The sequence below is a fragment of the Coturnix japonica genome, chromosome 3, assembly GCF_054131305.1.
Source record: "Coturnix japonica strain WE chromosome 3, WE-NBRP24, whole genome shotgun sequence".
In the NCBI taxonomy this organism is placed as follows: domain Eukaryota; kingdom Metazoa; phylum Chordata; class Aves; order Galliformes; family Phasianidae; genus Coturnix; species Coturnix japonica.
In genome coordinates this window covers 10111356-10133018 of record NC_140665.1, presented here as the reverse complement: position 1 = coordinate 10133018, position 21663 = coordinate 10111356, and the positions used below count along the sequence as shown (strand labels likewise).

General features: G+C 42.6%; 1 protein-coding gene across 5 annotated transcripts in view; it reads left to right on the top strand.

Annotated features, from left to right (window-relative positions):
* Window positions 1–21663, top strand: part of CCDC85A (coiled-coil domain containing 85A) — a 55357-nt gene that overhangs the window by 4872 nt on the left and 28822 nt on the right. For 2 of the 5 annotated variants that reach the window (XR_014943793.1, XM_015856804.2), the window contains exon 3: window positions 4173–4249. The exons of the other annotated variants lie outside the window; for them this stretch is intronic. Coding sequence is in view for 1 of the 2 variants with exons in the window: in XM_015856804.2 (XP_015712290.1) it covers window positions 4173–4210 (38 nt within the window). In the remaining variant the exon portion in view is untranslated. The remainder of the gene's footprint in view (window positions 1–4172; window positions 4250–21663) is intronic. 5 annotated transcript variants of the gene reach the window in all.

The window sequence follows — 21663 nt, the reverse complement described above, 5'->3', positions numbered from 1 at the left end:
AAGACTTTTTGTAAGGCTTTATGTATTTATTTTTAAAACCCATTCATAAATAGATGGTTTTTCTGCTCCCAGCAAGATGGGCTTTCTGATGGTATTTGTTTTGTGCAAGCTGAGAGCTCAGCATTATTACTAATAGGGAGGTCGTTGTTGTGTTAAACCTGTGTGACTGGTGTCCTTTATGTAGCATCTTGCCATGGTCTGTAGCTTGGCCTTGAGCTATGAGGAGCTGGAGATGGCAGCTGCCCATCTAGGAGTCTGTTTATTGACTTTAATCAGAGTTTTGCCTGTCCTGCACTTAATATAATCAGTTTTGCAGAGGACTTGGCTCATTAGTTGTCAAATGTCTCCCCTTTCATATTTATTTAACTTGATGCAAGTGTGGAATGGGTGTTAGCTGGGAGACTTACGTCTGACATTGGTTTGGCCTTGGGCTCACTTCAGTCAGTGGCTGGACATGACAGCTTTGCTCTGAGGGAGATGCTTGGTCTTCACATCCAGGCTCAGTTGTGGAGCTCTGTGTTTTGGTTCTGCCAGATGCTGTTAAAGTTGGGGAGGGATAGTAATATGGAAGTGGTGAAAGCACTGGCTGTTTGTTGCTGCTTGTTGTCATTGCAAAAATAATTACAGGTTAAAAGTAGGTCACAATTAGCACATGTGTGTGCTCCTATATTTTGCATCTGTGGTGAGGGATGGTGACACTGTGGAAAATACGGGTTGGACATTCTGAGGAGCTGTACAAACTGATGCTGCTTTGGGTTCCTACCTTTGAATCGTGTACTCTATATATAGTATGTCATTTTGGTTATACCTGATTTGTTAAAACTTGGAGTACAGATTGCTAGGAGGGCTGTGATGTCACATCTGTTCAATTATTTTGCAGGGCACTTCTGATCTTATTGTGGTACTTATGTACTGGCTTTTGTTGCAGCAAGAGAATGAAGCGGTTGTGATCCTAAATGATGAATGCAATGTCTTCTGACTAATTGCTATACATATAAAATGATGCAGTCAGCATTTAGCAGCCTCAGTAGAGGACTGACCTGTCCATACGTTGCTGACAGCTCCTGCTCACCCTCAGTTGTGGTCTTGTCAGTGCCTAGGTGACCACAGGGGAGCAATGTGTTCAGTCTGGGGTGGTTATTTAAACCAGAACTTTCCCTGTATATAAACACATGGGTAATGGAGCTGGTCTTTGCTAGCTTGATCAAACTCGGTTAAATCAGTTCCAGTACAATATTACAGTGGTATCAGAAGTGTGATACGTATCAGGTAGTTTTAGTTATTGCACACTGCTTTACAGGATGTGACACACACATAACTGTTGTGGCCTCATGCATGTTTTTAGCTGTCCTGTGGCACACAGGAAGCTGCCGCGGGTCAGAGGCATCTTTCCTCCTTAGAAGGAGAGAATGAGGTGATAATGTTTACTTTCATAGTTCTTCTCACTTTGTGTTCTCAGCAGTTTGATCTTGTCATATATATATATATATTTCTTGTATGACTTATCAACAAAACCTGTAAAGATGTGGGAAGCTTTATATGAGCACGTGTGTATATATATGTGTGTATGTAAATAACTTACTCCAGTATTCTGCAAGTATTTCTGGATCGTGTGTCCTCATTTCTTGGGCTGACAGAAGATGAGGTCTGAAAGCCATGTCTTCAGTTAACAAACATCAAGCCAAACCTGCGTAGTTTTGTTTTTTCAAGGCTTCAACCAAATGAACATGGTGATAAAACCGCAATGACTCTCAGGTGCTCTGGTTAATGAGGGCACTTGGGACAGGCGCTGAGTTTAAAAGAGGAGATTCCAGTGGTATTAAATATGTGAAATTAGATTGTACCAATGCTGTGGCATAACACATCATAGTATTTAACTGACAAAAATACCCTGGGGTGGAAGCGCCTCTATAGACATTAATGTCACTTTGGCACTTTACAATCTAAGTGGTGTTGTAGCAACTTTCTATTTTAAGAATTCCTTTGTTTTACCCCAGGCTTTGACTTCTGTGTGCAAGGAAAATATCAGAAGGCTTTCATGTGTGCTTTTTGCTTCCTGCTGAGGTTATTAAAGAGGAGCAGTGAAACTGCTGACTAACACTGCATACTGCTGGAGGTGTGAGGGCCCTTGTGGAGCAAATGCAGCAGCACCTCAGTTGAACGAGAGTAGTTGTAAGTTAAGCACAGCTTCAGTCTTGAGCAATTCCTGCTTTAAATTTGCTTCTTAGGAGGGGAACGCAGTAAGAAAACATCTTTATTTTGCGTCTCTAAGTAAAAAGAGAAAATTACAGTATCTCTTCAGGGAGAGAAACCTTGCAATAGTGTTACTGAAAGAAGTGATACCCTTTCCATGGAAACAGCTCACATTGTGCTGGCCAAACAGAGAAATGATGTCATCTTTGCACGTGTTCTTTTCTTGCAGTCGAAATGGAAGTGATTTGCCTGTCCAGAATGGCAGTGTGCAGTGCTGTGTATGGAACTGGAGCTTCCCCAGTGGTACCTGCTCTGGTACAGCTGCCATTTGAAGCTTGTTACAGCATTGCTTGCTCTTGAGAGCAGCCTGATGTGTAAACCAAGACTACAGGATTGGTGGAGTTACTATTTATTTTTTTCTTGTCAGTATGGATTAATCTACTGCTAATTTGGGTGTTTGTTTCAAGTGTAGAGCTCTGGATTTTCTGTGTCAGTGGGAGTCATTCAGTTGAATTCTGTCGCTTTCACATCAGACTTGTCAATCAGCATTAGTTATTGTATGCTGTGAGAGAATATGCATGAATGTGATTGGAGCACACTGAATTTATTACCAAACTCATTTCTGTGGTGTTTTTTTGTCAGGCTGGAAATGTGACTTGTAGTTCTAACAGTGGTAACTGACCAGACTAGGGCTGACTGTAGAAGTTCACTTCTGTCTCTGATGCTAGATGAGCACACAAAGTCATCATACGGGGAGGAGGTTGTATTCCTTCTTGGGTGTTGCATCCTGCAAAAGAGATGACTTTTGCACCAAGGACTTGCTCCTGATTCACTGGAGGCAGTGATCCTGTCACTGTGAGTCCCAAGGTATTTTCCTCTACATCAGCAGGAGAACCATCAGGAGCTTGGGAAGCAGTTAGTGCTGTCTGCCTGAAATACATGGGCAGATTTCATTCCATTTGTAAGTGCCAGAATGGAGAATTTGTTTTTCACCTCTTACTGCAGACCTCAAGTAGTGTGAAGGGTTTTAGTCATGTTCTTAATTCCTTTAGGAAAGCAAATTAAAATCTCCTGTAACGTGGGGAATAAACAGTTGATAAGTCGAAAGGTGTGTTTAAAAAGACAAGGAGCATGACTTCAGCCTTCTCTCTTTCCCTTTGTTGTTTTGTTTCAGGTTCTCTTGAAATCAATTCTCTTACTTTGGGACTTAAAGTGTCAGAACGTCTCTTATCTGATCAGTAGTAGGATGGTGCCGTGTTTGTGTCATTGCATCTCTTTATCTTCGCATGAATAGTGAAAACTTGCATTGATAACACTTCCTGTAGGAGTCTGGAACAGATATTTGTATCTTGGATTTGAAGGTGGGAGGAAAGAAAGTGCTGTTCTGAAAGTTGCAGGACTGATAAATCACTATGCAGCTCACATCTATGTGAGGTTCAGATAAGCTTGGAGAGCAGCACTGATTGGTGACCTGCATCCCCTCTTGGTTTCTGAGTTTATTTTGGTTTTGCAGCGGGTGAATCCCAGTAATGTTAAAAATCCATCTTAGGATTTTTGTGGTCAGAAAACATTACTGATAACATTAGGAAGGATAACATTGGAAGAAAGGGGAAAAACTAGCAGCCAAAAGAAATTTATCTGAAGGCAGCCAAATACATCAAGCAGGAACACGTGGATGCCATGAAGTAGGGCCTGAAAACTGGCTTAGATCCTTCAAAGCATATGAGTGCTTCACTCCTTGTTGGGCACATGGCTTACACTGAGACTGGATGACCAGAGAGAAGCAAGATGCCTAAATACCCATCAGCCCTGCAGTGCTCTGAAGGGAGTCAGTATCTTCTCACTGTAGCTTGCCTTGCTTCCTTGTGTCTGTTTTAAGATTTTACTAACTTGAATTTTTGCTTTTGCAATATTATTAAGTCCATAAACAAAACCTAAAAGCAAAGCATTCCAACAACGGTTTTTTTTCCCCTAACCAGATTTCCAACCACCAAGACCAAAGGCTCTGCAGTCTTAACTAAACAGCAGAAGATACCAGAATCAATGTCTCCTCCAGGTACAGGTGTTAAGAACTTTATTTTCTTATTGGCACTTGATATTTGGTCTATGCTCCAGTTGGTAATGCTAAATCCTTCATGTTGATTGCTTGCTGCCATAGCACGTGTGAATATTTTGGAGAGTTACAAGGACAGAAAAGCATCCTGAGCATATTCAATTCTATCCAGCGACGGAGTATTGCTATTTGCCTATCTTTATCGTTTATAGCAGTAATAGGATGGAAAGATTCTTGTATTTTAGAGTATAAAGTTGAACTCTGCAGATAAAGTGGTTGGCTGGACTGCCTGGCAGCGTGGAAGCGACTGGTCAGGCTTTGAGAAGCGTGGATCTCAGGGCCCTGTCCTCTCAAGCGCTTCATCGTGGTGTTGAAGAGCTCCCTGCATTGCTCACACTACTGCAGTTGTATCCAGTTGCAGTCTGAAGGAGTGCAGCAGCGCTTTGAGGGGAAGTCTAAAAGAGATGTAGAAGAGATGTAGCTCAGAAGGACTTGTTTTGTCCTCTTTCATTATTGCTCTCCAGTAACCTAAATTAAGCAGGGCATTGTCAATGCTTATCAACTGCCACCTGGAAATGTGTACTGCAGGCACTGAAGCACAGAAGCAGTTCCCTGGGCAACATATTCTATTCCAGCTCTGTTGCTTGATGGTATTTTTCTTTCAATATTCTTAACTAGAAAAGTCAAGAAATTATTCTAATACCAGGATGAGCGTTTAGGGATACTGATGCAGGAAATCTGAATGAGAAATAGGTTTTATTTTGCTTTCAAAGCAAAACAACTTTAGAATTTACCACTATAAATAAATCAATCAATACTTCTAACGTAGTGCATTGTGGTTCTGTCTGTTTTGTTTGGTGGTGGTGCACTTAAGTGTATTTCTTTCAGTAAGTTCACGTTAGGTGCCCACCCTACATGTTATGCCTTAATGTGAAGTTTTGGGTGTTTGTTCTCTTAGTTGCTGCAGAAACAAGGTGTTGAGCAGATGCAGGCAGGTGCCTTGTTCTCAGATTTAACGTTTAAGTGCTTAATTGACCCTGAGTTTTGTTAAATTTTAGTAGATTTGTTCTTGCAGTGCTGCCTGGGATTCCTTCATGATGCAGTAGACTCCTGAACCTCAAGGGGAAAGGGTTTGTTACAGAAGATGAAGGTGGTTAAACTTCCACTGTCTGGAATGAGGAAAGTTTGGTTAATGCTTGTATCCGGTTTGTCAGGAAATGCTGTTTCCCCAGGAGCATCTTAATTTGAACCACGTTGGTCTCACAGTGCCTGTTCTCACCCATTCATGTAGTTAGTATTTGAGTGGCTGTGCTTGGTGAAGAACAAACCAGCCAGCTGGCTTCAGGATCTCCCAGTGTGGCTGTTGACAGAACCTGGTGGAAGAGCACTTGGATCCTGTGAGCAAAACTCACAAAACTCAGGCTTTCAGAGCTTTGCTCCTTCTGTCCCATTTCCTCACTCCCACAGTTCTGCAGCCCTTCAGAGGCTGGGCGTGATCGGAGTTGTAAAAACCAGTGATGCTTGATGGGGAATCATGATGAAATAAACTCTCTCTTTGAATGAGAGGAAGGACTGTGTGGGTTTGGCTGCCTGGAGGGATCTCTGCCTCAGAGGGTCTGGTGGCCTGGAAGCTGATGCTTGCAGAGAGCTGTGGATGTGCTGTTAACCTGAGTAAACCCTTACACCTGTTGGTAGTGCCTGGATTTTGTTCAGCACTTATCAGTCGATCTTGAAACAGTTTACCAAGGAAACGAACGTTGTGGTCTTCCTCTTGTGCATGAAAGAACAATGGGCTGAACAAACAACAAGACAGCCCCCGGCTATATCTACAGACCAGATTTCCTGCATGTTACCTACTGATTGTTCCATTGCATCATACCACTCTTCTAACAGTTTTGTTGTTTTGTTTTTTTTCCCTTAGTCTGTTTTGAATGTGGGGCAGAAACTGGGGCTGAGGTTACTCACATGCCTAGAAAACACCTTTGTGAACAATTCGCTTGCTACGAATGCTTTCAATGTGTTTCCTTTCAAAATCAAGTTTTAAGGCAATCTGTTTCCTTCCTTTCTGAGTGTCACAACTTAAGCTAACCAGGCCAGTGGGGCTCAGAGCTATTCTTAGTCTTTGTGCCTGCAGCAGGCATACTGTATGATCTTGATGTACCTTTTGCATTTAAAGGTGTGCTTTAAAACACTTCTTAAACGTAGTGCTCTGTTTTAAATCAATTTGGTAAATAACAGTGATAGCTTTACTAAAAGAAATTGCATTTTTCTGTCTCGTTTCTAACCCTGCAGAGTAGTTGTGCAGCTGTGGTTGTCTTTGGGAAATGGAAATGCTGATCTGAAGCTGAGATGTGGTCAGCTATCAGCTGGGGGTTGTACTGAGCTGGTAGCATCCAAGGGGTTATTTGTCTTTATCAGAATGAAATGTTGAAAAGAAAGCTCTTGCACTTATATATGAGAAATCAGAATACAGTACAGTGACAAGATGGTCATTGGACCCCTGGTGTTAATCAGTCTGGCATCTTGTGGATGTGTCAGGGAGTGGGGGAAGTGCTGCTTAGGTCTAAATCTCTGTGGCAAGACTTGTAGAATGAGCACCTATGTGACATGGCTCAAGTTGAAGATGGGCTCCTGGTGACATGGAGCCTTCTGAGACTTTTGTCCGAGTCCCTTTTCCATCCACTCATTTCCAGCAGGTAGGCGGTTGCTGCTGGTAGCTACCAAATGCTGTGGGCTGAAGCATCTTGACAAAGGAACATGCAGGAGCAGTGTGTTGGAGGGAAGGCTGTGTGAAGGCTTTTGCTGCCTGTCAAAGGGAGGAGATTTGCTGTGCAGTGTCACTGCTGTGCAGTCACTTATAAATTGTGAATGCCACCAACTGGAATCCAGGCTTTTAAAGCTCTGTAGTACTGTATGCTCACTGGGGAACCAGGCTTTGACATTCAGAAATGACAGCCCGAAGGGTTCCATTCTCTGATAAGTGATGACACTGCAAAGCCACGTTTCCTGCTTTCTGCTCTCGTAACTACTCCAATTACAGCAGCTTCCTGCCATGGAAGTATTGAGGTTTTTAATGTGGCTGTGGTCTGAGTGCAATTTAATGTTTGAAACTTGTCCAGGGATTAAAGTAACATTTGTGATGTTGCTATTTTAATCTCTTTATAAACTAGAGCAAGTGTCAAGTTGTGTGTCCTAAGTGTGATTTAGCAACATGTTAGTCTTCTAATTATCCTCTTAATTAGATTGGTCTGATAATTTGGTGCTTGATATAAGTGCATATTCTTAAGTTCTCAGAGTATTAGCTTTTGGGGAAAACTTTATTGCTTTTCAGTTAAGAGGTGTCTTGTCTCCCGTGCTCAAGTACGGGAATATACAGTGCTGCTCCTGATGTGGCACTTGTCTGAGTACCTTTGCTTGTAATAAGTCTTCTACAGAGCCTTGTAGCTTTCTCCTGTAAGAACATTCCTGTTATATCTTACCAATTACATAAAATTAATGTGGGACTGTCGTATCTTTGTCATTTTAAACTTTTCCTGGATATTGGTCAGGAAATGAATCTCTGAAGCTCTGAATAGGTAAAATTAACAGGAAGTAAAGTAAGAAAAGAGACTAGGAAAAAAATCTAATACAGTAGTAATTGTCTAAAAAATAAAACAGTTTCTCAAAACAACTCCCAGATATTTGAAAGGGGTCAAAATATCAACGCGCAATCCCAGTTTTACTTCTAAGCTGAAACCATGGGGAAACCACTGGCAGACAGTGAAAATGGTCTCCTAATGCAGTGTCCAGAGCATCCATGTTACAAGTGGCTGCATCCAAGGTGAAACAGCTTTAAACTGAAAGAGGGTGGATTTAGACCAGGTATCAGGGAAAATTCCTGACTGTGAGGGTAGTGAGACGCTAAACAGGCAGCCCAGTGAGGCTGTTGGTGCCCCTTCCATGGAAGCATTAGAGACCAGGCTGGATGGGGCTGTGAGCAACCTGGCCTAGAGGCAGGTGTCCCTGCCTGTAGCAGGGGGTTGGAACTAGATGATCCTTAAGGTCCCTTCTGACCCAGACCATTCTATGACCTTGTGCTTTGTGTTCACCAGTCTATGATCTTGTGCTTTGTGTTCAGTCAAGCAAATGGGCTTTCCAGGTGACCACGTTTCCTGTGGCTGAGCCAGCTTTCCAGCTGCAGTGTTATCCAGGAACCTGCAGCTCGAGCACATGTAGAGATGGAACTGGGCAGGCTTAGGAACACAAACCACCAGCAGATATCCTGGCAAGCCTTCCAGGAATATGGTTGGGCCAATGGGTGAGGCTCTGGCTGCTGCTTGGGGTGAGCGAGTGCTTGCCTGCCTTGTGTTCTTGTGTGCTGTGCTATAGCAGTACATGTATGTGCAGATGTGGGGACTGAAATCTTGCTGCTTCCGAGAACAAAGTGACTCACCATGCTGTCATGTCGGAGATACTGATCTAGGTAATGAAGTCAGGTCTCAGTACTGCTTTTGTTTATGCAGGTGACTGACTTTATACACTTGCACATTCCCACTGAGTTTGCAGGCTTGTAGAAGCTTTCTTTGTTTTATCTTCACGTGATATAATGGAAATAGGAGCTGAGCCTTAGAAATTGATTCCAAGGAAAGCCGGCAGAAATCCCATTTTGCCCATAATACAAAGGAAATCCTGTGATTTTTTTTTTTTTTTTTTTTTTCTTGCAAGAATTTCTGTTGCCTGCTTTCAGTAAGGTTTGCAGCAGACAAGGAGCTCTCTGTCCAGGGTTGAAGGCAGTCAGATAACAGCCGTGGCCTTCCTTGCTGCTCCTGCTGAGTTGCACCCTAGTGTGCACATACAGTGAAGTTGCTCAGAAGAGAGTGTGCAGTTTCTGGCTCTTGATGTTTCTATGTGTGCGTATTGAGGGGAAAAAGGAATCCAGGTGAGGTTAGATTGAGTTACAGTAAAGAGCGCAGGGTGTGAAGTGAAGGAATGAAGAAGGACAGTGTCATGATCAGATTACCTAAAGTTGGCTCCCGCAGCTGTTCTTTTTGACTGTTTTCTAACTGCATCCCTGCTTCCAGAAAAATGGAGATGCAGGAAAGAAGGAGTAGATTATAAGGTTGAATCACCATCCCTGGATGTGTTTAAGAGACGTTTGGATGTGGTGCTCAGGGATATGATTTAGCAGAGGGTTGTTAGGGTACTATGGTTAGGCTGCAGTTGGACTTGATGGTCTTCAAGGTCTTTTCCAACCTGGGTAATTCTATGATTCTATAAGAGCAAGCAGAACTCCGGTGTTTCCAAACTTGAGATGGTAGGTAATGGCCAATTATACATCACTACTTGTGGGTGATAGATATACTAATCAAAGGGGATTTTTTCTGACAATGCAGCTTTTTTTTTTCCCCTCTGTCAATTGCAGATACTGAATTGATATCCTGCCCCCCTTATCCTGCTATCAGATTAAAAGCCAGATGTGTTGCAGCATCCTCCCACTGTGCTATAGCTGCCATTACGGTAGCACTGATGCTGCCTGACTCACAGTGGGTACTCAGGACTTTACTTCCATGGCACCTCTGAGCTGCCCTGGGCTTTTGGTGTCTCAAACTTGATGACGCTTACTGCAAGTCTGTTGTAATGCCTGACAGTAGAGAAGTATTAGTGGGGCTGGTTTGGTAATCCTGGCTGCTGGTGCTGTAGAAATGTGAGTCTCTTTATATACCTTCTATTTTTCTGTTGAAGCTTTTTGTATCACAGGACTCTTCTGCATAGTCTCTAGCAGGAGTCTTTCATTCTTGATTTACTAAACTATTGCTATTGTGCTATCTGTGAGAAGTTTGTGTTAGCTGAAGTGCTCAGAATCTGAGCTTTCCTATTTAAAAAGGAGAAAACGAAATGTTTTCTGTCTACTTTTAACCAATTAATCTTAACAATTTCTGAAAGCCATTCCTGGGACTCCTTTGATTATTACTGCTGCTGAAAAAGCAATTATGTTAGAGCAACAAAAGTCTTAACAGCTATGGAGAAACCAACGCTGTCAAGTTTTTATCACTCTTATGGGGCAGGCAGTCTCTTGTTGCCTTTTATAAACACAGTCTACGCTGTCTGCAGGCAAAAATGAGGTGATCCAATTACTTGGATTCTCAGTTTTGCTATTAAACAGCACAATACTGCTTTTAATAATGTGTTACTACAACTATATGTGCTCTTAAGGATCTTTGTCAACTGTCTCTCTTCAAAGCACAAAATCCTGTGCATCTACTTTGATCTGGTTGGATTTGACTGATGGTTCAAACGTGAGATTGGGAAGATTCAGCACAGTGGCAAAGAGGTCGGCTCTAGCAGTATGTAAGGATCTAATAAGGTTTTCAGTGGAAGATCCAGATGGCTTTCACTGTGTTGTTCCTTCACCACTGTTGAGCTGCTTAAAAGCTTAGCGATGTGCGTGTGAGCACGATCAGAACAATCCATCAGGCAGGGGACGATGTGCGGTAGTCTGAAATGTGAAAAACAAACAGAAAAAGAGCTCAGTTGTCTTTTTGGTTGGAGTCTTAACGTATTGAGTGTGCCACTTCCAAGTGTGTACTCTTGAGTCTTTAGGCCTGGATGGTGGTTGTTTCTGAACTGCTCTAACCTGACACGCCAAAGTGGTGCTGTTGACTTCTGTAAGGTTTTCTGCATCTTCCTTGTATGCACAACAGCAGCATTTGCTCATCTGAGGACTCTGTCTTTTAAAGGGCAAAGTATTTTTCATTAAACTTGGCACTGGAAGGAATCATGTGCTTTAGGGAACTGATGCACACCTGAAGTTCAGAGCACTTTGATAGTTAGGTGTTAATTAAATCTTGGTTTGGAAACTGCTTTGGGCATTTCAAAAGAGCTTATGTAGATCAAGTTGTAGGTAATGTTGACCAGAATCCCCCAAAAGAGGAAAGCTTTGGGATTGTGGGTTCCCTTCTCACACGTCCAACCTATCTGTAAGCTGCTGTGAGCCCTGACTGTCACATGTATCCAAAGCTGATGTTACTTCTGTGGTTTCAGCAGTGCTGTGCCTGTTCCCTTGAAGGCTGACTCTCACCTGTATTGGCACTGATGTGTAATACTGTAATTTGGCTAAAAAGACGACTCTCCTAAAATCTGACTTACCCTTGGTTTATTTTTGGTAGTGGAGAGGTGTTACTCAGAACTTGTACTTGTCTAGCAGCTATTTAAATGACATGGCACAGTCTTCATTAATGGCATTGTGGTGATCCTTGATGTGCCTGTGCCCTAGGACTTGGGAACAAATGAAAAAGCACATTTATTGAATGAGGGAAGAAACTGCTGGTCCCTACAGTGTATCCATACATGGCAATATTTATTAATCTAGGGACCTCTTCTTTCATTCAACATCAAATTGAAAATATTCACCCAACTGCATGAATATAATGGGCATATTGATGGATAGTTGTATCATATTAATTATAATGAAAGCAATAGGGTTATTTTCATTGACAAAAGCTGCAGTGCCTTGATAATCCTATAATTATATATTGCATAGGTGCAAGACCCAGATTTAAACAGCGTGTTAAACTGCCATGTTCATACTGTTTAAAACTTCTTCAGTCTTGCAGTGGGATCCTGATGTTTGCTGCTAGCTGGGTCCCCAGGTGTCGTGTGGCCTGGCTTTGCAGGAAAATAAGTAGGTGTGGGCTGTATATATACACCTCCCTTACTTCCATGCTTACATACTGAACTTCAGGTAGGATGTGAACTATGTTTAAGGGAATTCTAAATCTGTGTTTCAAAGGGTAGGTTGAGCAGAAGAAGGTACAGGGGGTATTAGCAGATTATATGTAAGCTCTTCAGTTATACAGGCTGAGACTCAACAAACAGAATTATTACATCAGTGATGTCAAACTGTTAGCATATTGAGCGCAGGAATTAGGTCTGCTCTGTGCAGAAGAACAAGTATTAAGGAACTCTGTGTGACATTCTTGCTGTGTATGAGGCTATAACTAATGCTTCAGAAGAATAACTCTATGTGAGTAGCACTGGAGCTGTTATGATCTTCGATTACATTTCTGGGGTTTGGAATGATGCTTTGCCTGTTTGCTTTTGACACGGGTGTCAGCAAAAGGCCTGCAGTGTTTGCTTAGGAGAGAGAATGATACACTTAGGCTCTTGAATAAATATAGATTGCACTCAACAATATACTGGAAGTCACAATTGCTGTAGATGTGGTTTGGAGCTTTTTGCCCAAGGAAATTGCACCAATTATTTCACTGCTTTTCCGGAAAGCAAAACTACATGGGGAACTGCAGTGGGAGGTGTTGCAGTTCAAGTTGTGGAAGAAGGGAACTGCAGGATTGTGCAGGGTTTGCTTATGGTTCTCCTGTGCCATCGCTCTTATTACTCCTTTTGAGGAGGTTGAAGTCCACATGTATTCTCCCCTTGGCTTCTGTTCCTGCCCTTTGGCTGTGAGAAGATGTGTAGAAACCAAACGATCCTGGCTTCTACCAATCAGTATGGGTAAATGGAAAGGCAAACAGGAACCTGTGGTAGGTGAAAAGCCTCCTAACTCTATATAGATAAAAAAAGTATTTCTAAATTTATCAAAGGGCTTTTTTTTGTAAAACTTAGTTTTTCTTAATATATCAGGCAGAAAAATCCAAGGAATTTGCTGTTTCACACAGGAGCACGTATTGTCCCTGACACTGTTTTGCCAAAAGCTTTGCTTCCTGCAGTAATTAAGGTATGAGAAATCAGTATGCTCATAGTGAATAAAACAGGTGGGGTTGGAGGAAAGGCTTAGCACAGTCAGATGTGTGTAATACATCCCTTAGAGCACAAGCTGGGATTGTGCCAGAACAGGATGGCCAGCAAACTGGGGAGGAGGGGCAGACGGGTTTGAAAAAATGCTGAAATTGCTTTTATTTTATGGGTGTTTTGTTTGGTTTTGGTGGGGAGGAGAAAGGAAATTGATTGTTCTCAGTTTGATCCCTTCTTGTAGAAATAATTGCCATTGATTTCCAGAGGAAGAGGATGTAGCTACATTGTAGGCCTGTCATTCTGTTCTTTTCCATTGCTAACTGACTAACTTAGATACTTCCTTTATTTTAGACAACCACCAGAACCAAACAGCCAGACAGCAAACAGTTTCCACTCGGTTAAGCTTTTAAACTAACTCTTCAATCCTTAATGTGGTTGTTCTACCAGAGCCACAGGGGCTGGGGGGAGGTTTTTCCTTCGGCTCCAGTCCTCAGACTATCCTCAGATTCACTGAGGAGTTTTGTGTCTGAAGAGGTGAAGTTGTCTTCTAAAAATCCAGTAGATTGTTGAAGCTGAGACTGTGTGATTTGCTTTGAGCTCTGAGAAATATAATGCGAAAAACCTATTTGGGTTCTGCAAGCTGGCCAGAGACTGCGGTCAGTTCAATAAAGGCACTGCTAAATTTACCATGATGAAGTGCTGCCTCATGCATGAAATAGGTGCTGTGGTCTTGTGCTGGTGATTTGATGAGTTATCACCTTTAAAACTGTAGAAACAACATGTAGAATTTGTCTTCAGTGGATTGTGCTTTTCACAACAAGAATGCCCATCTGTGGCTCAGGACTTAAGGGTTTCTCCTGCTGCAGAGAGACTTGGGTTTGATGCTGGCACCAGGGGGTCTGGGAAATAACTGTGCTGGTTCTTTAACCTCAGCTATGTAATTGTGTGCAGCTCATCCACACTGAATGTCTCATCTCAGTAGTCTCGACTTTGTCATAGGAGTTGACAGTGTGCATTGGATCCTGGAGGTGACTGGTGCGTATGGAGTCTTGGCAAAGGAAGGCTGCTGAACAGCTCAGAAGCATCAGGAATTGCATTTGTATGTGCCTACTGATAGAACTGTTGTTCCCAGTGGCACTTCAGGAGTCCATGGAGACTGTCAAAGCCTTTATCCTATGTTGCATAGATCCAACACACAGGTGCTAGGGAGATAAGTGGAAGTTTTCAGGTGTGGCGTAACTTCGGTTCCTACCCTACAGCCATCAGCTGAGCCACTGGCTTAGCTTTGGTCAGAGGGTGTTGCATTATCCTCAGTTACACACAGGCTCTCATGCAGTTCCAGAATGGCAGAAGGGCTCGGCAGTGTCTTGGATAACAACAACAAAGGATCGGCACATTTATGTATTTTTCTGTATTTTTCACTTTAAAAAAGCTATACTTCTATGAGCAAGGCTCTTTTCACTGTTCAGGTAATGGGGAAGAAATATCTTTTGAATCAATTGCAAGTACTGTTAAGGCTGAAATAGCAAGGTAAATTCTTTCTGCTTGGTTTTTTTTAAGACCTGATGACCAAGAACATAGTTTTTCCAATATTCTCTACAAACATGGGTTGTGGTGTAGGTTGTAGTCACTGGTTGGAAACTGCGGCACGGTTCTGCAATGTGCTTCAAAGCCAGTGTAGCTCTTCATGCCAGTCTGCTTTGAGTCCTGTAGCACTTCACCTTCTCTCATTGCAGCAACTGTGTGTTCCTTCTACTACAAACACCACAGACCTCAAGTATTTTGCCCCTTTTCTGTTTGTTCCAAATACTCTGCCTCCCTTCTGTGCTATGATTTTGGAATAAGAAATAGATGTCATTATAAGCAAAACTGTCTGCTGAGGATGGAAACTGTCTGAGGATGTGCCTTGAGGAGGTCATTCCCTCTCTGGGAAAAATTCCTTTCATTGACTCGTTTTCGCTTTATGAAATGCTGTTCCCAATATGGCAACATCTCTTCAGAAAATTCAGTGCTAAGCAGTTGCAAAATGTATAAGCCAGATCTGTACCTCTCCTGGCTGGGAAAGGCAGTAGCTTGCAGGTACCTGTAATTCCCCTGTTCCAATTACCTGAGAACAGCTGCAGTGCCCTCAGAGCTGCTCGCCACTGATTGCTGTACATTTTCAATAGGAAGCCCTACAGAGAAGCAAACTGGCAAATGTTCTGCTTGATAAAAATCCATCATGGTTGTTCTTTGTGCATCTCCCTGCTTTATGTCATCGTGGATTTATCAGGACAATCAATGTTTGGAATTTCATATCTAAAGCTGGTTTGACTGTCTGATAAGCTCCTGTGGTCATGAAAGATAGGGTTTCCCTAGAAATGTTGGCATCTCAGTCTTCACCCTTTAAAAAAACAAATAGAAAAGTATGGTGTGAATGGAGTGGACTGGGGGGAATGGCCTTGAGTAGTGCCAGGGAGATTCAGGTTGGCCATCAGGAAGCACTTACCCAAAAGCGTGGTCAGGTGCTGGAACAGGCTGCCCAGGGAGGTGGTAGGTTCACCATCCTGGAGGTGTACAGGAAACATACTGATGTTTACTGAGGGATGTGGTTTAGCAGGGCAATATTGGTGATAGATGGACAGTTGGACTTGAATGATCCTGGAGGCAATTCTGTAATTCTGTGAGCGTTGATGTTGCAGCAAGTGAGGGCTTGTTTTCAAGGATTAAGTTTTGTTCAGTACAATCGTGAAACAGTGTTTGCTGTAGCTCTTACCAGGTGAATGATAAAGGAATGGCTCAAATGTAGTAATGAAGGGATGGATGAATGTCTTGCAAGTCCAAACCCAATGCAGAATAACTCTTGGTCTAATGGTGACTTTGGGTCTTCATCTGGAAGCTGAAAAATAGGTCTTACACATGAAATACCCCAAAGTGTCTGACTCCTGAGAATTAAGGAAGGCACTGGATTGATTGATTTGAGGGTGGTTTTTTTTGTGTGTGTATTCTTTTCCTTAGAGAAGACAAAGCAAAAGCTATTCCCAGATCTGAGGTTTCACAGGTAGGAAGTGTCAGCAGGAATCATAAATCCTGTGAAGGGCAAGAGGACAGTAAAGAAGCCAAGTCATAGTTTATAGGCAGTATTCATTACACACAATGCAATGAGTAGTTAAAACATGGAGCAGATGTGGTGTCAGTTTGAGGATGCTGTACTGGAGCCAAGAAAAGCAGAAGAAAGCTGGGAAGCCTGGTGTATGCTGTTAGTGATTTTTATCTAGGTATATGGCTCAAGCATTAGGGCTGTCCTGAAAGTAATACCTCCTATTTTGTGATGTTGGCCCATGATGTTGGGAGTGGGTGTTGGTGGGATGGCAGTAGAGGCTGATCCATCCCAATATGTTCCATTCCACGTTGTTGCTGTGTGACAGATGGCAGCACAGGGGCAGTCTGACACAGTGGCATCCGACATGGAAGTGCATATGGATCAAATGCATGGAATGTAATTCCTCGGTGCAGAAGAAATGGCACCACTGACATTCATCAATATCTGTTGAATGTTTATGGAGAACAAGCAGTGGATGTGAGCATGGTGAGGTGGTGTCTTGAGTGTTTCAGCAGTGGGGATAACAACATGAAAGACAAGCCACATTCTGGATAGCAATGCACTGCTGTCACAATTAAACAAAGGGTATCTCAGTCAGCTCAGGTACATGAATCAGCAGATTATGATTTAGGAAACTCATGTCAGAGTGCAGATCAGTGTTTGCTTTAAAAGTCAGGTTCTTATGTGAGCCCCAGCATGGGGGGGGTTACTTGGGGAGAGGTGTTCAGTCACAGTAACTCAGTAATTGCTGCAGTGGCAGATGCTGAGTGCCATCGTCTGATAGAAGCTGTAGTGATGTTCTGGGTGTCATGTCAGAGCGGATAGATGAGAAGGAAAGTGTCCAGGAATATGGTGCAGTACAAGTGATCTTGGTGCTGACACTATGTTTGGAATCTGTACACTTACCTTGAGGAGGTTTTGAAGTGAAAAGAGAATAGTGTTGTTTTTCCTGAGGATATCTCACAGCCTCTTCTGGACCTCTGCTTGCTCCAGTAAGGGGTGGTTTTTCTGGTAAGTGAAACAAGTAGCCATGGAATTCATGGTACAGTCTTCACTAAAGCTGTGTAATATGCAGTAGATCTGGTTGCAAAGTGAGCTATTACATATCCAGGGCCATGTAAAGCACTATCACTGCAGCAAGTGTAACTGCCTTAACCTGCGTCTGAACTCAGACTGGTGATACTGTTTTATTTTGTGAGTAATCCCACACGTATAGCATGAATATTTTCTTCTTTTTTATTTTCATTTATTTATTTATTTATTTATTTTTTAAAAACCACTTGATTTCATTACTGTGGCTCTTGTTATGTGCAGTTTGGCCCCAAACTCTTTCTTGTCTGCCTCATCTGTAGAAGCCTGTGTAAAAGCTGTAGGGTTTTTTTGGGGTGTCTCAAGAATGCTGTAGCTTTGACTGCTCTCTCCTTAATGAGCTAATGGCTTAAGTGGTGTGTATTCTATAATTTGATGCACAAGGGAAAGCTTGGTAGCAAATCCAAAGGTAATGATTGCAATTTGTCCAAAATAAAATGAATTAAGTTGTGGGTAGAGTTGCCAGGGATTGAACAGTGCTCTTTGGGGCTCAAAGCTGAGGAGATCAGCCTTCTGTCCCTTGTTTGTGGGCTGTTTTATTTATAAGTGAGCAGCTGGGTTAGGATCTTATTTTCATGACTTCAAATTCCAGCTTGATGGTTTTTTTTGATGAATAGTCTGTCTCCTGGCCTTTTTGGAGGCTTTAGGAAGAAAAATGCAATCTGCATGTACAGTTGCAAGAAGAATAAGCTGTATTTCAGTTTGACAAGGATTTTTAAACCTTAAAGGTTTAGAAGTAAAGCTTACTAAAAGAATAGACTTCTCTGTATCTCTTTGGAGTGATAAAGATCTGACAGAAGCATCATCAGTGTTGGGCTAAAATGGAATACCCAGCTTTGCACAGCTAGTGGTGTAGGTGGATTGCTTACATTGGATTCTGTCTCTCAGGTGCTATTTGGACTTCCCAGGGCTCTGGATGAGTAGTTACGTGCTCACTTCAGGATAGGTGCCACCATAGAGGGGTTGAATAGCAGGACCCAGCTCTTATTTTCAGCAGCAGTTATATCACAGTTTGTTTTACAGCTGAAGTGTTGCCCACCACCTTCTCCCCTTGCTGGCTGGTGCTTAATCTTGTTTTGGAACATGCTAGGTTAAAGAAAAAGAGGTTATAACTTTTGCATCTACATAGCCTCGGTCTCCTTTCCCTTTGTGCCACTGTGCACTTTGCTGCTCGCAAAGGTGGAGCTGGCCCATGAGCTGCAGAGCAGGTCTCCAAGCAGGCATTCCTCTGGAGCACCATCTCTAGCTGTACCAGTGCTGGAACGGCCAGGGAAGTACCCCTAAGGACATCCTGAAAATGCTGTGCCATCAAAGTGTTGACCTTGCAGGTGAATCTGAGCTGCTTGATGACTTGCTGGCACTTGATCAGTTGTCTTCTGAGAACTTGAGTGTAAAATCCCACATAGCCCAGGTGCCTCACCTGAGGGGTAACGGTGACCCTTGCCTGCGCTGCAGCAGCCTGGCACTTCAAGATCCTGTGTCTGTAGGTTTCCAAAGGAGAAGTGTAAAGGAAATTTCAGGCAAGCAGTGAGACGAAATTGGCACAGTGTAGGATTGGAGCTGGATTGTTAGGCTACTGCGATTCCTTCAGATGCCCTTCAAGTAAGACAAACTGCCTTTAAATATATTGTGGGAACATGAAAAGACGGTGACATTTGAGAGAACAAAGGAAACATCCTCAGAATTCACAACCAAAGTGTGAATACAGTAAGAAAACCTCAACAGAGCAGCAATTGAACAAAGCTTTTCCCCGGTGGAGGTTTCAAATACACTTCCATGAAAAAGACTCAGACATCTTTAGGAGAAACACCTCACTGTGGGTAGCACTTGCTTAATATGTGAATTGTGCTGGAAAAATTCCATAGAGAAGCAAACTTAGAATCACAGAATAGCCTGGGTTGCAGAGACCCACAATGCTTATCTCATTCCAACCCCCTGCTGTGTGCAGGGTCTCCAGCCACCAGCCCAGGCTGCCCAGAGCCACATCCAGCCTGGCCTTGAATGCCTGCAGGGATGGGGCACCCACAGCCTCCTTGGGCAACATGTTCCAGTGTGTCACCAACCTCTGGGTAAAAAACTTCAGCCTAATATCCAACCTAAACCTCCCCATCTCAGTTTAAAACCATTCCCCCTTGTCCTATCACTGTCTACCCCTGTAAACAGCCATTCCCCCTCCTTCCTAAAGGAGCATATTTAGGATCAACTTAATGTAACTAGTTAAAAAAACAAAACAAAACAACTGTATTTAACTAGTATCTGATGTAAAGTCATCTTGTTTCAACTCTGATATTAAGAAGTCACAGTCTTGCTAGTGTTATATAGTGTTTTTCCTTGGTGGAGTAAATCCTTTGCTGTTAGTTGGATTTGTGAAGCGGAAGAGCACGCAGACCGAGTATGAATGTTCTACTTGTTCAGCTTGGACAATTGTATTAAGAGTGTGAAGTAACAAAGACACGCTTCACAATGTGAAAATGATGGCACTATCAGTACTGGCACTGAACCTGGGCAGTAAAGCAGAAAGCAGTTCTATGGATGTACAGTACTGCCTGGACAAAACAAGGACTGCTGGGTCACGTGGAATTGTGAATGCTGTGGAGAGCATGGTGATGTGTGCGTATTTTGTATGAGCTTTATTGCAGTTATGTGGCATTCTGTTGATCTGTATCTCAGGGATAAAAAAAAAAGTTGAGGAAAAATGATTAAAAAGACACTTTTTGAGGAGAAAAGGTGGGGGAAAAATGACTTCTAAAGGGTGAGTAATGGCAGAAGGTAGGCTGAGGCTTTATTTCACTTGTCTTCTAGGAAGCGTAGGAGCTATTCTACATGGTTTAAAAAAAAAAAAGCAAATAATCCAAAATGGAATAAATTTACATGTTGGTGAAATATATAATTTACAGTCTAGAAAGGTTATTTATACTTAAAATTGATTCGTTGAGTGGGGAACCTTGAGCTGAGCTTGCCTGTATGTGCAGTGGAGATGCAGGTGGTCTGCCTCCTTTGGCTGGCATTCAGGGTGAGCTCGTCCTGACGATGCTCTGACTTTTGACGTCTGTGAGTGTTAAATACTTGAGCTGATTTTAGTGCAAGTGGATGTTTGTAATTAGGGGAATTTGCAAGAAGAAAATTTGTTCAGGCTGTATGAATGGGAAGAACACTGTGTTGAATCCTAAAGATACATACGTTTTTGTATGAAAATATGTCTGGCCCCATCTCCAGGTCTGTGCAGCAGTGTGATGGGAGTGCTCTGCATAGCTGTGTGCCTAGCAGCTCTGTGCCACAGCTCTCTGCAGCCCCACAGTGTTCTGCAGAAGGAGGCTTGTTGCAAGGGTCTGCCCAGGCCCAGCTGGTAGAGGGTCAATGCACTAGAGGTGACAGCTTTATCAATATGGTGAGATGTTGAGGTTACAACAACCTATGCCTTCTGGACCCATGCCCTCTGCTATACTTGACCTACTTTTTTTCTAATGTCGTCGTAGCATATTCCAGCCCAAGCCTTAAGAGCAGTGTCCAAATCTACTCATAAAAAGAAGACTCAGCAAGTTGGATTTCTATTACATCTGCTATTGCAGGCATTGCTTGTTGCAGTTCTGCTGCATTCTCTCTGTGCTTCCCCTGCTCTGTCTCATCCACATGAATCTTGGGGGCTCATAGGCACTGCCTGCTGCAAAGTCTATCGTGTCCTTCACTGAGAGACCCCAAATGGTTACTGTCCTTCTCACAAATACAGTGTGTGCTATGAAAGCAGTAAGGGGTGTGATGAGAGATACACCAAGCAGCTGTAATGATTAGTGGGGTGATGACTGCATTGTTTATGTATTTTCCTGACTTTTTAATTGCATGCTAAATCATAGAACGGCTGGGGTTGGAAGGGACCTCAAGGGTCATCAAGCTCCAACCCCTCTGCTGTGTGCAGGGCCACCAACTTCCATATTTAATACTAGATCAGGCTGCCCAATGCCCATTCCAACCTGGCCTTCAACGCCTCTTTAAATTGAATGTAAATGTATAAATAAAAAACTTAAATTACTTTTCCTATGCATTCACCTACTCATCTCCAGCTTTGGTTTGTTTAAATTTTCTTAAGGTGGAAAAAAAAACAAATGAAAAATCAAAAAAGGTGTAAGTCAGTGACTTTGTTTTTTTGGCTTCAGTATCCTATAGGGTATGGGGTCAGTTGAAGGAATGTGAATTCTTGAAGCAGGTGAAAGGCTGGTGCTTGTTTTGTCATTTTGCTAGAAATGTAATAAACTACAGGTGACGGACAAGGGTATTTTTGTTCTTGGGTTGATAAAATCTATATGGAAAGTACTGTTCAATTCTTTTAAATTACAGAGCTGCCAACTCATAAACAGACTCAATGGAACACAAGAAGTTCTTATGAATTTTCTTTTATTGTATGATGTGCAATATCCTGCTCTTTATTAAACCACTTGAGGGAGGGATGGTGAGATTCAAGGAGGAGCCTTTACTGTTCCCTGAGGCCTCCTCCATCTCTCACTTACTGGACTTCTAGTTT